Source organism: Dreissena polymorpha, chromosome 3 (genome assembly GCF_020536995.1).
Source record: "Dreissena polymorpha isolate Duluth1 chromosome 3, UMN_Dpol_1.0, whole genome shotgun sequence".
Classification (NCBI taxonomy): Eukaryota; Metazoa; Mollusca; class Bivalvia; order Myida; family Dreissenidae; genus Dreissena; species Dreissena polymorpha.
Genome location: NC_068357.1, coordinates 89,450,376 through 89,475,972, shown reverse-complemented (window position 1 = coordinate 89,475,972; position 25,597 = coordinate 89,450,376). Strand labels below are relative to the sequence as shown.

General features: G+C 35.1%; 2 protein-coding genes across 2 annotated transcripts; one reads left to right on the top strand and one right to left on the bottom strand.

Moving 5' to 3' along the window:
- Positions 1–1,738: 1,738 nt before the first annotated feature.
- Positions 1,739–19,980, top strand: LOC127875200 (ataxin-3-like). Its single transcript, XM_052420056.1, has 8 exons — positions 1,739–1,897; positions 5,049–5,213; positions 6,695–6,831; positions 8,687–8,841; positions 10,145–10,387; positions 12,545–12,976; positions 14,811–14,900; positions 19,729–19,980. Exons 1-7 carry the CDS (start codon positions 1,874–1,876, stop codon positions 14,879–14,881), a joined length of 1,227 nt encoding a protein of 408 aa, XP_052276016.1. The 5' UTR covers positions 1,739–1,873; the 3' UTR covers positions 14,882–14,900; positions 19,729–19,980.
- On the bottom strand, positions 18,001–24,468 carry LOC127875208 (calmodulin-A-like). Its single transcript, XM_052420068.1, has 5 exons — positions 24,238–24,468; positions 23,662–23,710; positions 21,263–21,406; positions 20,420–20,662; positions 18,001–19,917 (listed from the first exon to the last, which is right to left on the bottom strand). The coding sequence occupies exons 1-5, from the start codon at positions 24,244–24,246 to the stop codon at positions 19,892–19,894; spliced, it is 471 nt and encodes a 156-aa protein (XP_052276028.1). The 5' UTR covers positions 24,247–24,468; the 3' UTR covers positions 18,001–19,891.
- Positions 24,469–25,597: the final 1,129 nt, after the last annotated feature.

The following is a 25,597-nucleotide window of genomic DNA, read 5'->3' as shown; positions in this document are numbered from 1 at the left end:
ATTCTTGTCTATGCATATGCTAACACTTTCAAACTTTGTTTCAGTCTTACTTTCTTTCTTTGACGTCTCACTGTCAATACTTGTATTGTACAATATTGTATAAATCTTTTTCTTGCACTGACAGCGCGATCTGTTAATAATACCCGAAAGGGGAGTTCAACAGTATCCGAAAATAGATAGATAGAATTTCATCAGTTGAGTTTATCTCCTTCAGCCAATCAAATAGCGCAGTGTATCACTTACACTCAATGAAGCGTGCAGTTAAGCTGGCGAAGGTTAGATCATCTGTACACAAGCCTGGGGGCTAAATCACAATAATCGACAGCTGTTTATGGCTTATTATGGGCGTATGACAGGAAAACACAAGTGAATATGTTTGAAACTTTAAGAGGCTCATTAAAAAATCTTATCTAATCAGCCAGCTGGGGGGGGGGGGGGGCTTTAGCAACCTAGCCCTCACCTAAATACAACCCTGCAGACAAGATGGATGCGTATCAGCCATGCTGGACAAACTAAACCTCCCCACAGTACAAGACAGGGGCGTAGATAACCTCCAAACATTGGGGAGGCGGACGCAAGGTCCTGGCTCTGAAAAGAATAACATTGTTAATGTAATAAATGTTAAATATTAATGATAATAATAAAAAACATTATTAAACAACAATACAAGTATTATTTATATGTTGTTTTTTTGATTGCGTTTGTATTTAGATCGACGTTAGGTTCATAAAAGGTATGAACGGTCACAAATTAAAATGTAATACTAATATACATACCTCATCGTAGTGGAGCCATGTGAACAAATCAAACCAACTAGATTGGAATGAACGCTGTTCTGGCTTTTTCTTCCCGAATGTACGCTTAGGAAAAGCAAAATTTCGAGGCTAATTAGGAATACTCATTTTGAACATTAAACAATTACATATATGATATTGTTTCAATTATTTCTAATCAAATAATAACTGTTATACTTAGAGAACAAAACTATTTTCAATCAAATTAATGTTTTTCACGCGTATAATTATTTACTCTAAATTGTTTTTAAGTGGCATGCAGTTATCTTTTAATTAAAGCGATCAATTAAAGTGAAAAGAAAAGCCTGTCCTTAATTAAAACACCGACAGTGCAATCACGGAAAAGAACAATAAAACAATTAACGCAATGACATTTACCCGGGCCCCTGGTTTATGACACCTAACAAGGGATATTGACACATCACTAACGGCAACCTCGGAGCAGACGGAGAGGCCGGACACATGGCTTCTGCACTGACGGCGCGTGATTTCAAAAATACTGGTTTTGGGGCGGCGATTTTGGGGGATTTTACGTTTTATTTATATAACGACGACTAGCCGAAATAATGGGGAGGCGGCCGTCTCCCCTGCCTTCCCATTACCTACGCCCCTGCAAGAGAGGCGACGCCAGCAGAGATTGTCGTCCTGTACAATGTAGTGGAAGGGCACGTACCGGCCATCAATATTGATAACTATTTGCATCGATTAAGACCGAAACGCACTATTAAGGCTAAGAAGTTTGAAGACTACACCCATCAAAATATAGTGTTAAAATCAGTGAACAATAACTATAAGTGCTTCAAGCCACTACACACTAACAGTGATAAATTTCATTCTCGTTCTTTCATTCATATCTGGAATTTACTCAGTGACAGTAATGTGAACTCATCATCTATTGAATGTTTTAAGGCCGCAATATCGACAAAAGTGGGACAATTGCCTAGCTCATATTTACTCCATGCGCACTCCCCGTTGAATAAAAGTCAATATTGGTCGCCTCAAAGTATTCATTCAGATTACAGATGAAAAATAACCTACATGTTTAGTAACAAATAACCTAAATTCTGAAAATTTTCGAGATGGATGCTATTTTTCATGAAAGAGTAAGGAAAGCTTGCATTTAGTTATTTTGAATTTACACATTTGATAAATTCTTAGCAACGCGTTCAAATATCCGAATGTTCAACATGCTTCATAATCACATACAATAGTTTTTGTACTTCATATGTACAACAACTATTTTTCGGATAGTAGATTCGGAAAACAAACCTAATTGAATGCAACATGTGATTTGTATAAAAACGCACACACACATATCCTACATTATGACAATTGTTAAACTTTTAAAATTACTATATTTTTAAACCAACTGTACCATTTCCTTTTTAAATATAGAGCCTTGTACGGGTTATGGAGGTTTCGGTAAATGACAAGTTCGGTAAATTGATTTATAGAGTAAAAGCCGTGGAGGTTTCGGTAAATTGATTTTATAGAGGAGGTATACCTACAACGAGGTGTTAATGACACCTATTATCGGCTTACAATAACATTAGGGGCATTTATTTGCAAACTGTGGATTAATTTTGATGTACATTAATTGAGTTTTTGGCACTAATTAATTTATCGGTTTAAATGTACGGACTTGATTTTATCAAATTAGAGATGTTTGCAAAGTGTTATTATTAATTATCCAGGCTTGCAACCTATAAATATTCTAATTGATGGAGGTAAATTATATATTAAGGTCATGGTCGTTTTGTATTTTATATATGTTTTTAAACAGTTAGTTGATAAAAACCTTAATTAAAGCCTATCAGTTAAAAAAAAATAATAATGTGGCTCTTACAAGAGGTGGCCTCCACGTGGCAAGAGCTGGGATACATATTCATTATGTTGGCAAACTACCTCATGTTTATATACTGTAATGGTTAAGTTTCGGTGGTTTAAAATACTAAGATCAAATATGTTTGTTTCGTATATAAATAAATTTCTCGCTTCTTTTTCCTAGTTATCAGTTAAATTTTATATATTGTTTTTTCTTGTGTTTTTTTCAACCAGAAACCAGAGAGAAATAATAAAACATATAAATAAATATAAAATTCAACATGAAATCATTTTTATTAAATCATATTTTACAAGAAACTTTTTAAAATAGCATTAAACTTAATTGAAGAGCTTACATTGATTTCGCCATAAATCATTATTTCTTATTACTATTATGTTACTATTATGTTATTTAAATAAAAGCACCAATTTAAAAAACAAACAACAGTATTGCGTTATTTAAATCGTAAAATTAACCAAAAATTTCCTAACAGAATTCGTTTTTCAGAGGTTGCATTTTCATTTCCCTTAATTCTTTACCTTAGGCATAGCATTAATTACTCTGCTCAAAATTAATCCACAGTTTGCAAATAAATGCCCCTAATGTTATTGTAAGCCGATAATAGGTGTCATTAACACCTCGTTGTAGGTATACCTCCTCTATAAAATCAATTTACCGAAACCTCCACGGCTTTTACTCTATAAATCAATTTACCGAACTTGTCATTTACCGAAACCTCCAGCACCCGCCTTGTACTATCTCTCCTCCATTTTAAACATAGGCCATGTCATGTTATCTATTGTACTTAACTGTTTTACAATATTTGAAAACAATGCGCCTTACAGTCGATTGGTGTATAGCGAATTTAAGTGAGTAACGGATAGGTTAAACGTTTTTTTGCAAAATACTTTTATTTATGTTAAGATTTATAGCTTTCTATGAATTGAATACAAAAAGACTTTCATTGTTAAGTCGATTAATGTTTTTGTTGACGTGTGTCAATGTTTACAACTGTTTCTTTTTTCGGAAGCAAAACAAGGTCACGTTATGTACGCACCGTTTTTGTGACGACAGGAAAAGTGCAGACAAGTGTTTTTTTGAATTTTGCAGATTTTGTTTGGTAAACATAATGTTCATTGATGTAATATTTTAGTATTATGTGTCCTTTACAAAAGTAAGAATGCTCAGAAACCAAATTGATGCGTACCATATAAAAAAAGCATGAAAGCTGCAAGTCGGGATTTAGTGAATAACGGACATGTGGTGACCCATATTCAGGAATGTGGGGATTGTTTCAAAATAAATATAAACTCAATTGAAGTTGTCCAATACACATGTGGTTAGCGTGTGGCTATGATATTAATTAGTGAAAACATCATATTTAATGAAAAATGATCAAATTATAACGAAAAATCGATTTCTCTGAAAACATATTTTTCACTATCAAATCTATATATATATAACAAGGTATTCAGTCAAAATGACCCGAATATAGGGTGCATCGCTTCGAACAGCCATTACTTCATCAATTGTGCAGCGATTTCCATGAACTTGGTCTTATTAAACGCACAAATGAATTTCCTTTCTGGAAATGTACATATATTTCAATTATTTTTTACAAATGCTGTGTCAAATTTCAAGAAAAAACACGATACACATGTAATCCGATAAAGACCTAAGCGATCTGGTAATGGCTGAATCAGTGTACCATGAAATTCGCGCTGTAAACAAATAATATTTTTTCGGAAATTTGAAATCCGCTGGCATGTTTCAATAGGAAAGACATGTGTCTATCTAGGTTAAATGGTTTAATTACTGAATGCATGGTGTTTACATTGAAATGAGACTCGAAGTCTTTAGCTATCCGTTATACACCAATCGACTGTATTTACAAAAAGTAAAATAAAAAAGATTCACTAATCAATTTGTTATATAAGAGTTACCCTGTTTAAAGTTGTATCCCTCATGGTGAAGTAATGTGGTCAGTATAAGAAAAACATTGAACTGGTTTCTTTGTCTAATCAGGGGCATCAGAAACCATGAATATAAAAAAATTGACAACATACATGTACATTTTTATATTAATCAAGTCATTTTTAAAAGTGCAAAAGATTACAGGAGTGTTGAATCCTTTGACAACAATGCGAGTAATGTTTGTTTTATTTAGATTTGGACAGATCGTCAATATATTTTAGATTTTGTTTTGAAGATTTCTTACAATATGTTTGCTCAGTCAAGCATGAAATTCCTGTGGAATGTAGATCTGATGTTATAATCTTATTGAGTCTAAAGATTCAAGTACTCACACTCAGCATCATGTTTAGTTTACTTCTTATACATCAAATAGTTTCTCATTAAATGCTCTTCAAATTTTTTTTTTCAAATAAAAGTTACTGTAATTCATCGTGATTCATGATTTTCTGTTACAGCAAGAGGGGCTGCTGTGTGCTCAGCACTGTCTGAACAACCTGCTGCAGGGACCATACTTCTCAGCTGTGGATCTCGCCACCATAGCCAGAGAACTGGACGAGAAGGAGAGGGAACAGATGGCTGAGGCAGGCGTACACACAGAGGGATATGTGAAGTTTATGGCGGTGGGAAGATATATATATATATGAGTCTTGCAATGGCTTAATGCATGTGCATTAAGTGTCGTCCCAGATTAGCATTTGCAGTGCGCACAGGCTAATCACTTTATCAGGCAGGTTTTTTTTGGCCCTATTTTATTGCCAAATTCGGCTTTATTCCCAATTGCAAAAAGTATACTTTTTTCCCAAAATTTGCTAAAAAATACCCAATTGGGAAAAAAAACGCTAATGACATCTACTGTTTCGCTTTTTAACAAAGCGTAGTTCAATCCAGTCTTGTACGGGTTTTAGACTATACCTCGATGTGGATAACGTCGGCATTATTCGTGTGCACAATATTCTCCGTGTTGTTCATGTGCTTATTATATTTGCAATGAAATTCAAGAGTTAGTGATTCGGCTGAATGGAAAACAAAGATGTCGCGCAATTCGAAATATTACATGAAACAGATTCCTAAGCAAAACCCTGACGGCAAAACGAAAACTGTTTTTTTAAGCAAGCGTCATTAAATAAACAAACATCGTCAAGAAGTACAAGTCTTCCCATTGAAATTCCTTCCATTGTAAATGATAGTAATTTAATAACCAGTGACTCTTTTGCATTGTCATCGTTGATTTCCGAAAGCAAAGTGCTGACTGATATTCAACATGTTGAAAGCAGTAGTTTTTCAGAAGAAGATGAAGCGCCTCCTAATAAAATGGTTCCTTATGTGACTGAAAACTTTGTGTGAGCTTATTATTCTGAAAACTGTTGATCATGGTGGCGTTTGTGATTAAAGATGCTGAACTCATTCATTTAGTTTTAAATCCCAATTTATTTTACCAATTTCTTTAAAATGCCGATAAAATTCCCAATTTCAAAGCCATGGGCTATCTTCCCAAAAAGCTGAAAAAAAACTGTCAGGGTCAACACTTTCCACCTAGGCTTGGTTTTTTGTTCAAAAGAGGTTTTCCTTAGAAAAAAATATCCAAGCGGATCATGTTGTACCTGATTAGCCTGTGCGGACTACCCACATACATTTAGCTCTGTTTTTTGATAGCAAGGCTCATTTATTTTATTTACTACATGTATATGACTTGGTTCCAATATTGGATCGATCTTTTTTACTGAAGTTATATCAGGAACAAATATGGGAAATGGACTTAAAGTTTATGTACATATCTAACACTTAAAACAAACTAAATATGCAATTTAATGCATATTTTAATTACCAATAAAAAAATTATATTAGTGTAACAAAATTAATTTGTTAAAATGGCTACCACTGGGATATATGTCATATAATTTGAACACTAAAAGCTGTATGTACTAATTTCAACTGCAAATTTTCCCACAAAATGTCAAGGAAAATATTTCATCAGTTAAACATCAAGCAATGTTACTTCTGAATTTAAGTGGCCTGCTTAAAAGTAATAATCAAGATAATCATGACGTAACACTACTTGGCACTTGACATGCAGGTTGCATTTGCTTGTCAATAATTTCAGCAACCCTCTAATAACTTTGATGACAGTGGCTACTTCAGTATACAGGTGATTGCGCAGGCTCTACAGGTCATGGGCCTGGAGCTGCTGCCGTACAACTCCTCTGCAGAAATGTCCAAACTGGCCAAACGGGATCCGACGTAAGCAATTATGAGCCTCATTTTGGGAAAATTGGGTTAAGAGTTTGTGTTATCCAAGATTAGCCAGTGCAGTCAGCATAGGCTAATGAGGGACAACTTTTTCGGCCTTCACTCAATTTTTAGCTAGGCTGTTTTCGGAGAAAACCCGAGGTATTGTCTAAGCCAGCTCGTTGTGTCGTCTGAAGTCCCCCGTCCGAGGTCCGCGTCGTGCTAAAACCTAAATATTTTGTTAAGGTTTTGAACATTGGCTCTAAAATCAAAGTGCTTCAACCTGCAACTTTGAAACTTCATATGTAGCTGCACCTTGATGAGTTCCACATGTCACACCCATATTTGGGGTCACTAGGTCAAAGGTAAAGGTCACCGTGACCTTCAAAAAAACATTCTGACAAGCTTTCATTTTTTCAAAACTGCACCGGCAGACGAGCGAGGCACCGGTTATGCGGTGCTCTTGTTGGTTAGAAGAGTCTTCCTTTAAACAAAAAACATCCATAAATGCTGAAAGTATTGTTCTAGAGTAGTCTCTGCAGACTGCACCGGCTAATCTGGGACGACACTTTACACACAGGCATTAAGCCCAGTTTTCACAGAGCAAGGCTCATATATGAATTGCTGAATGTCTTATTTGAAATGTCTTTCACGGGATCTTTCATGTGCAATTTATTACTGGCAAATGTGTTTTCACATATATATTTGTGGTTTTAACTAAAAGCTTATCTTTCTGTCACTGTTATTTTTTTTTCAGGAAAAATTATGATTTTTTTGTTTTAAGAAATTTTGTTTTACCACACATTTTTCTTGAAAACAATTCCAATAAAGGGATTTTTAGGATTGTGTTATCTTGTTATCAAAAAATTTAAATCACAACATGATTTCTCAAATTGTTTTTTACGAAAAAACAACAACAGAGTTTCGAATGAGCTTTTTAAATGCTTGCTTGAACACCGGCCATAAATAATTTTTATTGAGTAGTTACTAACTTAGGTATGTAGGCAGTTAAGTTTTTGTCTGATCCATAAAATTATCTGTCACGGATGGATCTTCAAACAACTACACAATGATGGTAAACATGGTCAGTCAATGTCAAATACAAGACCCATACCCCTAGGTCAAGGGTCAAGGTAACAATTTAAGGTCTATGTTCTAATATATTGTACGGAATCAACCACTAAAACTGGATTCGGGTCTAACTTTGTCCAGGAATTATTTTTTATTGATTTCCAACTTTGAAAATCCTTTTTGGACTGCATTTCTTTCACAGGCGTCTGGCCTTAGGTCAATGTTACAGTTTAAGGTAAAAATTTAACAACGTCAATACAAGGTCAAAGTTCAAGTTTATGAAATCAATTAAAGCTTTGACAAATCTTAACTTTAAAAAGATTTCTTGACTGCTTTTTCTTTGTGACAATGGAACTCTAGTTATAATTTTAACAAGTATGTTGTTATCGGGGACTTTTTAGGTTAATAAAAATATAAATATTTGTGCCTACAGTAAATTATTATCTCCATGTTACTTTGTTTCAAAAATAGAAATGACTTAATTTTGACAAAAAATTAAAATAATGTTTTTGTAAACAATTCATGCAGTTATCATTCTACAAAATATGAGCATAATCTTATTTAGCATTTGTAGCAAAGCATTTGATTAATGTATTATAACAAAATACAATATTAATATGTACTTATTCATATCTTAATTTATTTTCCCTTTTTGTCCCAAAACACAAAAAAAACACTGATTTTATGTTATTTATTTCTGTTATGCGCTAATGATGTGTTACAAATTATGGTCCCCTTAGCAGGACTGTAAATTGAAGTGTTGAACATATTTCTAGTTCTGTTCAATATATTACAGGCAGATGCGATCCTATATATGCAACTTTAACGAGCACTGGCTGACAGTACGAAAGATAGGCAATCAGTGGTTCAACCTGAACTCGCTACTGACTGGTCCTGAACTTATCTCAGACACTTTCCTGGGAATGTTCCTTGTTCAGTTGCAACAAGATGGTATGATTTGTTTCTCTATTTTTGTGTCAATTTTTATTTTATGAATTTAAGTAGCCAATTCTGCAAAATGTTTTGCGATTCGGAATAATTCTCAACTGAACATGAGAGTGAGTTGATGTTCCCAAACCTTATTTTGTGTAGCCTCTTGTTTATTATTTATACATAAACATGTTGAATCTGATATGGGCTCTGTCTAAAGGTGTGTACCAGGAAAGTTCTATCAATTCTCCAAATGGACCATTGTCAACTTATTAATTTATTATTCATCTCAATAAAATTATAATTTGTTTTGATAATGTTTTGAACTTGCTGTAATATGGTTACCGGTACTTCGAATTTCTTTTCAGGAACGTTAACATTTTGTAGTCACCATAATAATTACTTCATCATTACTTTTATAATAATTACTTCATCATAACTTTAAATAATCAAAGCTATCATATCAGCACAGGTGAGGTAGATATAGTGTCCCCCTTTCTACATAAAAGGTTAAATATTCTAACAGAAAATATTGTCACAATCTTTTCAAGAAGAGAATCTTCCAAACTCGTAGGGAAACGTACAGGAAACTAATCAGATAAAAAGTTTTAATACAGTTGGCTTCAGATAATATGCCCGCAAGAGAAGAGTTATAATGACGCTGTCTTTCTTCTGTCTGTTTGTCAGTGTACAACTTCATACTGAGTTCCCAGCCAACCTGGAAATCAGGAAAACCTGGAAAAAGTCTTTCACTTTTTCCAGTCAGGGAAAAGTCAGAAAATTTGGGGAAAATTTCTGAAATCAGGGAAAAATCTTGAAATTTTGTATGGTCAGACTTTCCCAACGTGTGCCAAAAAGTCCATAAATTAAAACAGCAAATCGATTCATCTGCATGGCTATGGTGGCTTTGTAGTATACATGTAGCTTAGTGTACTACATGTTTTAGTAAATAACTACTTCTTTCTCTATTTCTCTGTGTTCATATAGCACCTATATATATATATTGAAGGTGTCTTAAACAAGAAATAGGTCGAAATTTTGATCCTGGAATGTTTATTTCCATCAGGAAAAAATCAGGGAATTTTGCTCATACAAAAAGCTGGGAACCCTGTCATAAGGTTGGTCAACATTTCTCTAACACTTAAAATGAAACTAAAAGAATTAATTACCTGGAAGTGTAGATCTACAAAACACTTTTCCTCCTATCTAATCCAGTTATTTGCCCATGAACAAAGATTAGGAAGTACAGGGTCATTACTCATGTTTGGGACAAAGCTCTTGTTACATTAATATAACAATCATAAATATAAACTGTACTTTCTAGGCTACTCTATATTCATCATCAATGGTGACCTATCAGAGTGCGAGGCTGACCCTTTACTCCGCCTCTGCCCAGCGGTACAGCCAATCAAACCACAGCTGATCACTGAGCGAGGGAGGAGAAGGGGTGTCCAGGAGACTGCTGGTGAAGACGACGAGGGTGTTGCCAAGGCGATTGCTGCCAGTAAGAGGTTGAACGAGACTGACGATGTCTCACTGCAGAGGGCTCTTCAGTTGAGTATGGAAGGTATGTACTGGCTAAGTACAAAAAAACTCCATTAAAGCGAAAGTGTTGACACTCTACGACACTTTATGCACATGCATTTAGCCAACTTCGGGCTTAAAATAATAGATGTTTAGGTGTAATTGACCTTTTGACAGCGAGAGTGAAGCCACGCCCACCGATTTCAAGGGGGGTCATTCCGCCGAAGTCCGTCATAAAAATGGCAACGCGAATCGGCCGCATAAGTGAACCAAAAAGGCCTCATGGTATACCAGAAAGGCCATACAATAGTTTTTATTATCATTGAATAGTGGTGCTGAATATGATTATCATATCTATTAAATAGTCAAAACTTTTTTATTAGTCTACTTAAAAGCCGTTAAATTTATCATCAAAGTCGGCAAAATTATCGCCAATTATCGCATACAGTATGAATTGTTTGTTAGTCACAATATTTTTCCTTGAGTTATAGATGTTTCAGTTTTTTAATTAAAAGCCGTTCATTTTTGCAACCGATGGCAACATCGCAAATGTGGCACAGGTAAGTAAATTTATTATAATAGAAGACGAAGAACGTTTTTATTGAAATCCGATATAACACATATCTACAATGTGTTTGGTCAAAATGACCCATGCGCATTGTTATAATCGTATAACAAAGTCAAAGTCGTCAAAAAAGTAACATACACAATATATTATTATATATTATTATTTCCTCGAAAACTATCTTCTGCAATGTTTAAAATATAAAAAGTTGAAAGAATTTTCATGTACAAAAAACTCGCTAATCAGACCGGGTTTTCAAAGGGTCATTCACAATTTGCGGCACCTGTTTTGATAACGGATTAGTAGAAAGCCCACATATGGTGTAAAATGACACTTATTGGCCCCTATTGATAATTACTTGCGCATTTGAAAATAGTTTCTTAACTTACATTAAATTTGGAAGACTTAAACCGAAAGAAATAAAAAATGTTTTATTCTATGTGATATTATTAAAAATAATAACTGATTGTCTTTATTATTACGATTTCATTAGCATTAAAAAAAATCTAGCAAAGTTTATAATGTCTTATTTATTTGCCGACTGCATTAGAATGTCAAATTTATTTAACGTTGGCCACCTTTGAAAAATGGTTTTAAATGTTCCTTTTTAATTTGTCTATATAGAGGATAAACAAGTACAAAGTTATACTCTTTTTTATAACGTGTCCGTTGCAAAACTTACATTTTCTATTTTCGCGTAGTATCTTATTATAACGACTGTGTTTTGCTTTCGGGCGATCGCTTAATATGTTGAGATTAAGCTGTTCGTGTGGACGACCACAAAGACAAATCCAACGTTTGAATTTTTCAAGATAAGTACCTGGTTGAGGGAACGGAAAAAACGTACTTCCATCTTTTAACCGTTCTGGATACCTTGTGTCTGAATAACAAGTGCCATAACAGCACCTTTCAACCATTTTCTTTGTTTAAAACACAGAATTACGTATAAGCTTATGTGTCGGACAACGGCGAGTTTGACGGACAAAATGGCGGATAGTAACGGGCCTAATCTATGCTGTAATCTGATTGGTAAATAAGCCTGTCAATCAATCGGCTGTCGAAAGGTCAATTTAGTCCATTTGTTTTCACTATTCTTCAGTGTTGCATTCATGAAAGTACCATTACTTAAAAAAAGACTTAACGTGTCTGACATTAAGAAGTGAGAGCGTTCAAACTGAAAATACTATTTATAACTTTGCAATAGGTCTGTACAAACATATCATAAAATGAATGCAGATCATGTAATACAAAGCTTTTATTTGAGTATGGAGTTAAGCCAGTCTCTTTGAAAAAAGGGCTTAGGGCATGTGCACAGGCTAATCAGGGACATCACTCTCCGCTTTTATGCTATTTTTCATTTAAAGGAAGTCTCTTCATAGCGAAAATCCAGTTAAGCCCGAAAGTTTTGTCCCTGATAAGCCTGTGCGGATTTCGTATCTGAGACAACACTTTGAGCATGTGCAAAAAAAAACTGTTTTCCCTGAGCCTGGTTTATATCATGATCTTAGTATTGTTACTGTAGGTGTTCTGTTTATTGTGGCTAGTATGTTAATAATATTTTATGATGCTTTAATATTTATTAAGAATTTGGGTAGCATGAGTTGTTAACAGTGTTAAATTATTGTTTCATTTCAGGATATATAGAAGAGAGTATAACGCGGATGGAAACAGGATTCTGTGATACAGAATTTATAAACAATGAGTTCTCACCTCAAAGTCTTCCTTCTACGAGCACAATTTCTAAGCCCCATTCTGGTGTAAAATCAAGAAAGACTGAAGAGGGCGCCACTGTTACTTCTGCTGCAAATGAAAGTGATGTCAAATCCACCACTGTTGACCAATCAGGACAGACTTTGGGAGGGGCAAGAGTGCCGTCTGCTGAAACAGGAAGTGGTCCAGAACCGGTTTTAGATGAAGTGAGACAGAAAAGACTTGCTTATTTAAGTAGATTAGAGAAATCCAATTCCTATAATGACAATGGAGACGTTGCAAAATCAAACAGTGTTTCTTCAGAAGTCTCAAATGGTGCCAGTTCTGAGAAAGCAGTTGATAATACTCCTGTATCAGGTAAATAAAAGCTATGAAATCAAGAACTTTATGATGACTTTTTATCTAAAAATTTTCTCAACTAACAATAAAAAATGTATCATTACTGACCATGATGATTGTCTAGTCAAGATTGTGCAGCTTTATATCATGAACTGAAATTTGATGGGCCAGTCATCTAAAATGTAACACATCAGATATCTTTGATGTTATTTATTGCCTTTTCATGCTTTAAATGAGCCTCGCCCTGCGAAAACGGGGCTAAGTGCATGTGCGTAAAGTATCATCCCAGATAAGCCTGTGCAGAATGCACAGGCTAATCAGGGATGACACTTTCCACCTAGACTGAATGTTAGTTTAGAAGAGACTTTGATTTAAACAAAAATGACTATTACAGAGGAAAATGTTGTCCCTTATAAGCCTGTGCGGACTGCTGGAAGGACACTTTACACAACTTCATTTAGCTCTGTTTTCTCAGAGCTGGTCTCATATACATTATGGAGTAGTTAAGCTGCTCTTCTGTGGTGGATCTGGAAGTGGGCTCCGTAGCCAATGACAGTTAATTAGTAATATCGTGTTTTAGGATTTTATCAAATGTCCAGTTTGTTGACCTGCATTCTTTGTTATTGTTTATTGGACCATTTCTTTTATAGATGACTTATGTGTAAAGCAATGTATAGTTTCAAGCATTTAGTTGCTACACTTTTGTTTAGTTTACTGGATAATTGCTTACTGTAAGTGCTTACATGTATCAGTGGTATGGTCAGTGTTCTGACAGGGTTTTGTTAAAGAAGGGACAAATGTCTTGCAGCCCATGAAACTTGGGCACATTTTCTATAATGATTGAGACACAAACTAATAAACTTAATGTTAAACTAAACATGTTTCTCTTTGCAGAGAGACACATCAGGATCAGCAAATTACTCTAATATGATAACACCCAAGCCAACTCATTTACCTTATATTTTAACCAACAAATGTGAAACTTCTTGTTCATTTAGCATAAAGTTTGTACCAATGTTATGTTTTAGTATCTGTCAAATAACTTACTAAATTGCCACCTATGGTACTAATAATTATGTTGGCAGAATTCAATGTAACTTTACCATAAATCAATTGAGTTTGTTTTTCTCTTTTGCAAGGAGACATAATGATTAGTGAAAGGACTAGGTTCACGAAGCAGCTTTATATGCCCTATGAACTTGTAAAAAAATAAGTTTCACAAATCATCATAAATTTGGTATATTTGTGGAGCTTAACATCTTATCTCTCTCATTCAAAAGCACTTTTGCCTTACAAATTGCGTTAAACATCTCTACAATTGACCACAAACATGTATAGTTCAGCAGAATAACCTAAATTTTGACAATTTTTGGACATTTAATGACATAATAGAATATGAAGGCAAGTTTCCCACACTTTCATATTTTAAGTTTTGATTCATATTTCGGAGTTAGATGCAATCAAAAAATTTCTTTGTGTGGGAAATATGCCTTCATATTTAATTTTGAACTTTTGTGAATTTTAATATTGCTAGATAACATTTACATGAATCATACAACACCTTCTTAAAAAAAAGCAACTGCTCCTCAGTGAGGAGAAAAACCTTGAATGCATCATGTAAATGATTGACCCAATCTTAACCAATCAGAGAGCAGATATACTAGTAAATCAAAAGTTTGATTCATACTCTGCGCACTTAGTGAAATCAGATATTCATCCCAAATTTTTTTTCTATTTTTGACAATCGTCCTACAAATTGTTGATCAACTAAAAATAATGCTACATTTTGCAAAATGGAGATCCTGTGTGTCTGAGAAATGTTGTTCATATCAGGTTACAATCTCTCTTGCAGAGATGAGTCAGATGACAGAAGAAGAGATGTTACAGCAAGCTATAGCCATGTCAATGTCCCAACAATCCTGAGATCTACAATGTCATTCAAGTGAGACATGTTCTGGGAAAACAGGGCTTAATCCATGTCCGCACAGGCGTATCACGTACAACACTTTTTGCTTTTACAGAATTTTTTGCTTTAAGGATGTCATTTCTAAATATAAATCCAGTCTAAGCAGGAAGTGTTGTGATTAGCCTGTGTGGATTGCTTTGTCTAATGATGGGCAACACTTTACACACAGATGCAGGAAGCCAAGTTTCTCCAGAACACTGCTCAAGTCTTTATGATGTTAGGCATAAAGTGGTGTTGTTGAAGAAATTGAGTCAGAAATCCACAGAGAAATTAACATGCTTTTATTAGCCGGATTTTTTTCGAAAAAATCTCGGCTTATAGATTGATGTTGTCGGGCGGGCGGGGGGGCGGGGGGGGGGGGGGCGGGCGGGCGGGCGGCGTGCTCGAAAATGTTAAAGTTCTTATTTCATGGTATAACTTTGGTATGCTTGGACCTAGAGTCTTCAAACTTGACATGAAGGTTGGCCAGGATTAACAGATGACCACTGGTCATTTCAAGGTCATTCATTTGAAGGTCAAGGTCACTGTGACCTTCAATATAAAAAATGTTAAAGTTCTTATAACTTTGGTATGCTTGGACCTAGAGTCTTGAAACTTGACATGAAGGTTGGCCATAACTAGTTAGTAACCACTGGTCATTTCAAGGTTATTCATTTGAAGGTCAAGGTCACTGTGACCTTGAATGTAAAAATGTTAAAGTTCTTATTTCATGGTATAACTTTGGTATGCTTGGACCTAGAGTCTTCAAACTTGACATGAAGGTTGGCCAGGATTAACAGATGACCACTGGTCATTTCAAGGTCATTCATTTGAAGGTGAAGGTCACTGTGACCTTCAATATAAAAATGTTAAAGTTGTTATAACTTTGGTATGCTTGGACCTAGAGTCTTGAAACTTGACATGAAGGTTGGCCAGAACTAGTAAGTAACCACTGGACATTTCAAGGTCATTCATTTGAAGGTCAAGGTCACTGTGACCTTGAATGTAAAAATGTTAAAGTTGTTATAACTTTGGTATGCTTGGACCTAGAGTCTTGAAACTTGACATGAAGGTTGGCCAGAACTAGTAAGTAACCACTGGACATTTCAAGGTCATTCATTTGAAGGTCAAGGTCACTGTGACCTTGAATGTAAAAATGTTAAAGTTCTTATTTCATGTTATAACTTTGGTATGCTTGTACCTAGAGTCTTCAAACTTGAAATAAAGATTGGCCAGTACTAGAAGATGACCACTGGTCATTTCAATGTCATTCATTTGAAGGTCAAGGTCACTGTGACCTTAAATGTTAAAATGTTAAAATTGTTATAACTTTGGTATGCTTGGACATAGAGTCTTCAAACTTGACATGAAGGTTTGCAAGCACACTTAGATGACCACTGGTCATTTCAAGGTCATTCATTCTAAGGTCAAGGTCACTGTGACCTTGAATGTAAAAATGTTAAAGTTCTTATAACTTTGGTAGGTAAAAATGTTAAAGTTCTTATTCCATGTTATAACTTTGGTATGCTTGTACCTAGAGTCTTCAAACTTGACATAAAGGTTGGCCAGTACTAGAAGATCACCACTGCTCATTTCAATGTCATTCATTTGAAGGTCAAGGTCACTGTGACCTTCAATGTTAAAATGTTAAAATTGTTATAACTTTGGTATGCTTGGACCTAGAATCTCAAACTTGACGTAAAGGTTTGCAAGCACACTTAGATGACCACTGGTCATTTCAAGGTCATTCATTTCAATGTCATTCATTTGAAGGTCAAGGTCACTGTGAACTTAAATGTTAAAATGTTAAAATTGTTGTAACTTTGGTATGCTTGGACCTAGAATCTCAAACTTGACGTAAAGGTTTGCAAGCACACTTAGATGACCACTGGTCATTTCAAGGTCATTCATTTGAAGGTCGAGGTCACTGTGACCTTGGATGTAAATATGTTAAAGTTGTTAATACTTTGGTATGCTTAGACCTAGAGTCTTCAAACTTGATATGAAGGTTGGCCAGAACTAGTAGATGACCACTGGTCATTTTAAGGTCAAGGTCACCGTGAGAAGTTTATTTTCTTACATTTGATAATGAAATTGATGGAAACTTCAAACAATATCTTACTAATTTGCTAATAAAAAAATTGAGATCAAACTTTCCTAATTGTCAATTCAAGTTCATATTTGTGACCTTAAATGTTATTGTTGTTCATGTATATGCATGCATTCAAAACATAACACAAGGTTTGCTCATGCCTTGAAAAGTACTTACATTTCATTTTGACCTTTGAACAATATTTCAGTAATTTAAGTATTGCATTGACAAAAACACGAAAGGTACTTTCCTGTCATTTAAATCAAAAATCCGGCTTCAATGCGGTCATCTCCGACCGCGGAACTCTTGTTAGCATTTTGGGGGCTTATGTCAAGTCTCTATGCTGAGAATGCTCCATTGCCTTTTTGGTAGTGTTGTCAGTATTATGGTTGTTTACATAGACGGCTTTAATTGATCTGATGTTAAGTATTTGTTTGTATGATATGCTTTTATTTGAACAGTTAAATGGTGTATACGACTTATTTATGTAGCAATAATGTTCATGTTGTAACATGCTTTAGTCACTTCATCACGATGCATGTTCAGGTTTCCAGTTCAATTGGTTTTTGAACACTCAAATGTGATTATTTTAAAGTGCTAATGAAATGCAAATGAAGTGCTCAAACCGGTAACTGCAAAGATATGCAGTGAAAACTGTTCTTATCACAAAAAAAGCTATCTGCATTACTTTTCAACTATTCATGATATAGATTATATTTACTGCATTCAGTCAAAAATAATATTTTTGTATGAAAGATCATTGAAAGCAAGAGAAATACTACATGTACACAAAAGCGAGCTGTATTTTGTTAAGATTTTTAATATGTTAATTCTATGACAGAATTGACAAAAGTTGTGCCACATTGTTGATACAAACATAAGTGTAACTTAATACATTTTACCTCTATGAAACTTTTAATTTTTATTATTTAAGAATAAGCAAGCACAAGCATATTTTATTAACATACTAGCATACATAATACATATATTAACCTTTTTCGAGGAAAAATGTAAGTAATCTTACCAAAGACGCCATATGACCCAAGAACTTATAATTAACTTGCTTTTAATATTAGAGAACTAAAATATACAGAGGATGTTAAGTTTTCATTGTGATGCACATGATATGAGCTACGTTTTGTGGAAACTGGGTTTAATGTTTGTGTGTAAAGTGTCCTCAAAGACTGCACGGGCTAATCAGGGACAAAACTTTCCACCTAGACTGGACTTTTGCTAACAAGAGACTTCCTTAAAAATGCTGTAAAAGCAAAACTTGTTTTATCTGATTAGCCTGTGCAGAACGCTAATATTGAAAGACACTTTGTGCACAGGCAGTAAGCGGAGTTTTACAGAACTAGGCCTACATTATATTAAGATAATATCTGGAATGCGAGACAATTTATAGTTGATGCGCCTTTGTGTAAAATATTGTTTTAGTATTGTATTGACTTTATGAATAGCAAAGTCAGCAATTATAAGTGGAAATATTTTCCATACTCTTATATTTATCTATGTATTGCAATATTTAGCATAAGAACACATTTTGTTTAACATTGCTTGAAAAGTATTTAGAATTCAAAGAACACACCTTGAACAATATCATATTCAAAACATAGTTGCACATATGTGTTTTCTTATGTATGTATTTGTTTTTATTTTACTCTTATATGTATGATTTGTTAATTGTAATTGCTTTCACATAAGTCTTTCACTACTTGTGCCTTGATTAAATTGATTTCCTGATAAGATTTGAAATGTTCATTTTCATTGTGACTGTCATACAGATTTATGTCCTTTGAACTAATTAACGCTATCATTCAACCTTGAGGAGATTTTAATGGAACCACCTCTTTTCTGGTTTATTGCAATATTGAAGGCCTTAAAGCATTTTATGAAAGAAATAGACACGAATTTATAAGAACTTTTGCTAACGAGGAATATTTTTTGTACTTTTTTAAAATTAAAAATATGAATAGGCATATTTAACTTTTCTAAGGAATTCAGATAAGGTAAAATATCAAATATAGTGAATTCAAACAACACAGCCAACACTTAAAACTTGTAATTTTTGGGGCAAGGTAGGTAACTCACTAAAGAAATAATTAAATGTCTAGGAAACGAAGGAGTTAAGGGCAAGGGATGCTCCTCCCAAATATTTCATCTTAGGTAAGTGGCACTTACACCATACAGTCTGATGTCTGTGCTCTCCATGCATGTATAAAATTAAAATGAAAAAACGGGCCTAATGCATGTGCGAAAAGAGTTGTCCAAGATTAGCCTGTGCAGACCTTACAGGCTAATCAGGGACGACACTTTCTGCTGATATGGTATTTTGTATATTTTTGTTGTCATAAAAAATCATGTCAATAAGTAATTACCAAGAAATAGTGGATTTAATAAAGTTACTCATTGATGTCAGCCTTTTTCTAACAGTTTGAAAAAACGGGGCTTAATGCGTGTGCGTAGGTTTAAAGAAAGTCTCTTCTAATCGAGAATCCAATCAAGGCGGTAAGTGTCGTCCTTGATTAGCCTGTGTTTACTGGACAAGCTGATCACTGACAACACTTTATGTACATGCATTAAGACCGGTTTTTCCAGAACAAGGCTTATTTTCATGTTAGACTTATTATGACTATCCACCGAGTTTGAGACACAAAAGATAATTCACTTTCGATAATTGCTGTCACTTTGTTCATCAGACCTGTCGCATGTTTTTTACTGTTTGTTTTACAGGAGTTCAACACTGGACATGTGCAATTTAATGGTTGGATGTGTCACTTTCTACAATTCAGTGTTGTTTTTCTGAAGATTTCCGTTGAGGACAATCATTCGATGTGCTGAACTGTGAACTGCAGAAGGCTTTTGAAACTTGAGCAAGGATTCCAGAACCGATACCTTATGTTGACATATTTTTTACAAACTCTGAAAGAGAAGAGAAATTATTAATCACGCTATGTTTACAAAAATACAATATTACAGGTGTAATTGTTTTGCACTTATGGTTCGCAATTTTGATTTAATAATTAACTTTATAAATAATTTGGAGAAAAATTGATTGTAACTTGAACGGATTTCCAATAGCTTTTATGAATGCTACTAATTAAGACACTCCAAACATTAGTTACGATATGTATGCTAACACAATCTTCTGAACATATGTGTCTTGCTCTCAAAAAATTTGGGCTTAGTGCATGTGCCTAAAGTGTCATCCCAGATTAGCCTGTGCTATCCGCACAGGCTAATCAGGGACGACACTTTCCGCCTAAACTTGATTTTCGGTAAGGAGGGACTTCCTTGAAACTAAAAATACCATAAAACCGGAAAGTGTCGTCCCTGATCTGGTACGACACTTTACGCACATGCATTATGCCCAGTTTTCTCAGAACAAGACACGTATATAAATGAAGTATAAGGACATGCGCACCAACATAATTTACTTGTCCGTTTCCCTTGGGATCTGCCACTCGGCAAAGTTCGCTGATTTCCGTGGCGTTGAGTTTTTCTCCAAGGTCTGTGAGCACGTGACGAAGATGATGAATGCTTATGAACCCGTTGTTAGCATGGTCAAACACTCGGAACGCGTTGATAAGCTCTTCTTGAGAATCCGGCGCCTTCACTTTGCGAATCATCATGGTTAGAAATTCGGGAAATTCAATCGTACCACTCTCTGAAAGTTTTTGGTAAATTATTGAAAATTAATTTGCTGTCTGTAAATGTGTTTATACTAGTACAACACATATGAAGATTGTGTTATGTTAAGCTATTACAATAGCATAAGAAAGTATTGGTATCGGAATCTCTCATTTCACCATATATATTGTATGATCCCCCCCCCCTTAGAACTTAATCCATGAAAGATTTTCGCGTTCTTTCGGTAAATTCGATAATTAGTCAACGAACAGTTTGGTTGTGATATGTGTCAAATTCTGGATCAGTTACGTTAAAAATGTTCTTCATTTGAGCCGCGCTCTATGATATCGGATCTTAGTGCATGTGCTTAAAGTTTCGTCCCAGCTTAACTTGTGCAGTCCACACATGCTGATCAGGGACGACACCTGCTTTTGTGCATTTTTTTCATTTAAAGGAAGGCTCTTCTTAGAAAAAATATTTTTATAACGAAACTGTTGTCATTTATTAGCCTATGTAGACTGTACAACCTAATCTGGGACGACACTATACGCACATGCAGTTAGCCCCGTTTCCTCACATTGCGGCTCATACATGCATAAATAAATCGGGCCAATCCGGACCCCTGTCCCTCGCCTACCGTCGTCATCGACCTCTCTAATCATATCATGAAGCTCTTCGTCGGAAGGATTCTTGCCCAGCGATCTCAGCACAGTCTTCAGATCATCCACGTTAATGCTTCCCTTTCCCTCTCTGTCAAACAGACCGAACGCCTCTCGAAAATCTACAAATAAGTCGCGTTCCGAGAAAACTGTGCTTAATGCATGTGCGTAAATTGTCGTCCCATATTAGCCTCTGCAGTCCGCACAGGCTAATCAGGGACGACACTTCCGCTTTTATGACATTTTTCGTTTAAATGAAGTCTCTTCTAAGCAAAAATCCAGTTTAGGCGGAAAGTGTCGTCCCTGATTAGCCTGTGTGGACTGCACAGGCTCTCTGGGACGACACTTTACGCACATGCATTATGCCCAGTTTTCTCTCAGAACACGACTCAAATAATACTGTTTACACGGTACTTGTTCAACAAAACCAACATTTGCCGAAAGTGCAACTACTGTATATAATTTTAATTTTTTTACGCGGCAGTTCTCCATTGTCAATGTGATCAACTCTTTCCCGCAAAATCACGAATCTTGTGATAAGTGTTTACATTTGAATAAGTCTGAATAATCAAAATATATGATTTCATTTATATATTTATGAATACTTATATTTATGCATTTTATGTGCGTCCGTGTTTTTTTCGTTGTACCTGGAAGTCATAACAATTTACATGGTCATATTTATATTGTCGAGCTGACCCCACTGTAATTAACAATTGAAAAATACAAAATGTATACACTTGCGACGAAACACTTGTAATTGACATCAGACGAAACCAACATAGTGTGCATATCGAAAACGGACAATACAAGAAACAACTTTTTAACATTTTAGACCGATTTGTTCAAACAACACTGCATAATTCATTCGATTCATTATTGAGATTAAAAAAAAAAGTTACCATTATATTTGTTTTCCAGATCCCCACAGCTTTGGACAAACCTTTGTAGTGAATACATGGTACATGGTAATTTTGCTTAATTGTAATCATAGTAAATACGGTATTTGAAATATTCGTTTTTCGTTAAGAATTTTTAATTGGTCAGTTTCGTTTGTTCCTCAAGATTAGCGTTTTTCCTTCTCCAAAATCTAGCCTAGTGTTGAGTACCGGTAAGTGTATTCTTTATAAACAATGAGGATCATTTTACTTTGAATAAAACTTAAATGCGACCTAAGGGTTGAAAACGGATGACCAAAGGAACGGGCATCAAATGAAGTGCCTATAATCTAGTAGTAGTGGATGCTTTGTTGCTGTCATACGGTAAGAGTCTATTTATCCCAGATAAAGCGTCACTTTTCATCTTTTAATGCATGCCTCAATTGACTCAATCGTAATGAAAATTGATAAGAATGTTTAATCTGAGTAACGTGCGTCTAAAAACTTAATCAGAAGCTCTAATGTTAGACAAACATTGTTTCCACTCTAGAGCCTGAACTTTTACAATTGAATTAAGTATCGTGTAAAGTTTTGCACCTCCCTGTATTTTTCGAGTTTTTTCGCCATAACCGTATTTTTGGCCTCCTTCAAAAAGTTACATTTTATGAACTTGTATCATGCTTAATTTAAACGGTAATTCTGCTATAGGGATTTAACTGTAAAAACGTGTTAACCAGCATGTGAACGTGCGCACCCTCAAGTTTTTTCTCCGTAATAAATTGAGTTTTAAACAAAAACAGAATATGGTGTTATTTGTGTCCTTCGGAAACATCTAGTAACTAGTATCAATCAATGTATATCGTTACTGAAAATATATCAATAACTCATAAACAGCATTTGTTTGGCGTACCTACGAATTCTGTTCTGACTTAAAAAAATATACTATGCACTGTCAGCATATTTTCGCTGATGGTATTCTGATTCGATCCGGCGATGTGTGGTATAAAAATCCATAAAGCATAGTTGTTCCCTTTATTATCCATTATGGACATTCATCGTTCAAACCGACACACAAGCTTTCGAACATATATATATATGATCTATATATCAGGCTAATTTGGGAAGAAACTTTACGCACATAATATATTGAGTCGTGTTCTGAGAAAACCGGGCACAATGCATGTGCGTAAAGTGTCGTCCCAGATTAGCCTGTGCAGTCCGCACAGGCTAATCAGGGACGACACTTTCCGCTTTAATGATATTTTTCGTTTAAAGGAAGTCCCTTTTTACCGAAAATCTAGTAAAAGCGGAAAGTGTCGTCCCTGATTAGCCTGTGCTGACTGCACAGGCTAATCTGGGACGACACTTTACGCACATGCATTATGCCCGGTTTTCTCAAAACACGACTCACATATATATATGAGTCTGGCTATATGAAACATGGTTCAATGCATGTGCGTAAAGTGTCTTCCCAAATTCGCCTGTGGCTCATATGCTACCTTGAACCTGCTCTTCTGTCAGATGGAAATCATCCGTAGAAACCTCGTACTAGAGGACAAAACAAGAATACATTTGGTTTCATTTTGAAAATACAGAAATAGTCATGAAGTTAAATTAGTTGTATCCATATAGCGCTTTATGTATGTGATAACTGGACACACTGGTACGTGTGAAATAAATGAAATTGTTCACGAATTGGCTAAAACAATAAGTTGTGATTGAAATATTTACTGTATCTTTTGACTGCCAAATATTGTATTTGTTAAATCCATTATGAGCGCGTATCGATTGATTTAGCGAAGAAAAACTCGTCGTAATGTTCTGTGTGTGTATGCTACTAACAAGTATGATGTGCCAAACAGCGAACATAAGTTAATCAACATATTCCTATATTAACTACTGTTATTCAACTTGTGATTTTATTTATAACGTATGATATTAATTGTACATCGACATAAGACACTCAACATGACGTGTGCATGTCTTAAATTATAATTATTTAAACCGGTTTATGATATAAATAAACTTATCAAAAACTTATTTGCACAAACTTATTATTGCAAACACAAACTCACCATAGACATGTTAGTTCCGTGTATTTCATCGGCACTATAGGCTTTTAATTGAATACATGTCCTAGTATTGTATAAGGCACACACAGCGCATTGTCTGTACTAATATCGATGAGCATTGAATTGAGCCTCGATGGTTTGAATTGAGACGGTCCAGTTAGTTTGTCATTTGATATACTGGCTGCAAACCAATCAAGGCGGTGCGTCATGAAGGGTTTGTTAAAGATGATCATCTGTGAACTCAGTCGACTCAAACGATCGAATGTATAAATGAGTCGTGCTCTGCGAAAACTGGGCTTAATGCATGTGCGTAAAGTGTCGTCCCAGATTAGCCTGTGCAGTCCATACAGGCTAATCAGGGACGACACTTTCCGCTTTTATGGTATTTTTAGTTTCAAGGAAGTCCCTCCTTACCGAAAATCAACTTTTGGCGGAAAGTGTCGTCCCTGATTAGCCTGTGAGGAATGCACAGGCTAATCTGGGATGACACTTGACGCACATACACTGAGCCCAGTTTTCTCAGAACAAGGCTCAATTATAATTTCACTTACATAAAACACAAGGATCGTATATACTATTTAAGCCTCGCTCTTGGAAACCCGGGCTTAACTCACATGCCTTGAGTGTCGTCCTAAATTAGCATTTGCAGTCAGCAAATGTCACTATCATCAAGAAGTGGATTTTCATTTAGAAGAGGCATTTAGAAGAAACGAACTGTGCGGACTTCTCATGCTGATCTGTAACGACACTTTGCGCATATACGTTAAGCGCCGTTTTCCCAGAGCGAGGTTCATTTACGGTGTGGTTTGATGATCAAGGAGTTTCATCTTTAGTCAGAATCCATGAGGGCGCACGCAACTAATGTGTTTTCGATAGCTTATAAAATGCTTTTACTTTAAGTATCAGAAATAGGAGAAGACCCTTAGTGCAACACTTTGAAGATTAAAAATTAAAACTAAGTTTGGTATTTTCGGCTAGGTTTGAGTACTTATCTTGTACCTTTATAGGCCGTTATTTGGTAGTTTTAATATAACATGTACAATTAAGCGTACTTAACGTACTATAGATGTGTATGTGTATGTATATATAGAAAACCTAAGGACTTAATAATGTGTAACAGTACAGGAAACTTAAGCGAGATCAGTTGTCAAAAATTTACACGCTTGATAACACGCGGTGTGATTTTTTAAATTCTTTGACGGAAGAAATATTAATCCCAAAATAATTTAGTAATTCGTGCTTGAATATTGGTAGAATACTCATGCCAATGTTACTACATGTTGAACAAGCTAAACGTCCCAAATCGAAACTTTATGATGCGCTTTTGATAATGGACCATTGACTTCTGGATTATGTTGTCGCA

Excerpts from the sequence above, each read along its gene's own strand:
- LOC127875208 (XM_052420068.1), bottom strand. Across the intron at positions 21,407-23,661 it reads GACAGAAGAGCAGGTTCAAG|ATTTTCGAGAGGCGTTCGGT; the intron begins GTAGCATATGAG and ends ACTTATTTGTAG. Across the intron at positions 19,918-20,419 it reads CGGACAAGTAAATTATGTTG|AGTTTGTAAAAAATATGTCA; the intron begins GTGCGCATGTCC and ends CTTCTCTTTCAG.
- LOC127875200 (XM_052420056.1), top strand. The coding sequence starts at position 1,874 with ATGGATGCTATTTTTCATGAAAGA. Across the intron at positions 10,388-12,544 it reads TCTTCAGTTGAGTATGGAAG|GATATATAGAAGAGAGTATA; the intron begins GTATGTACTGGC and ends GTTTCATTTCAG. Across the intron at positions 12,977-14,810 it reads TGATAATACTCCTGTATCAG|AGATGAGTCAGATGACAGAA; the intron begins GTAAATAAAAGC and ends TCTCTCTTGCAG.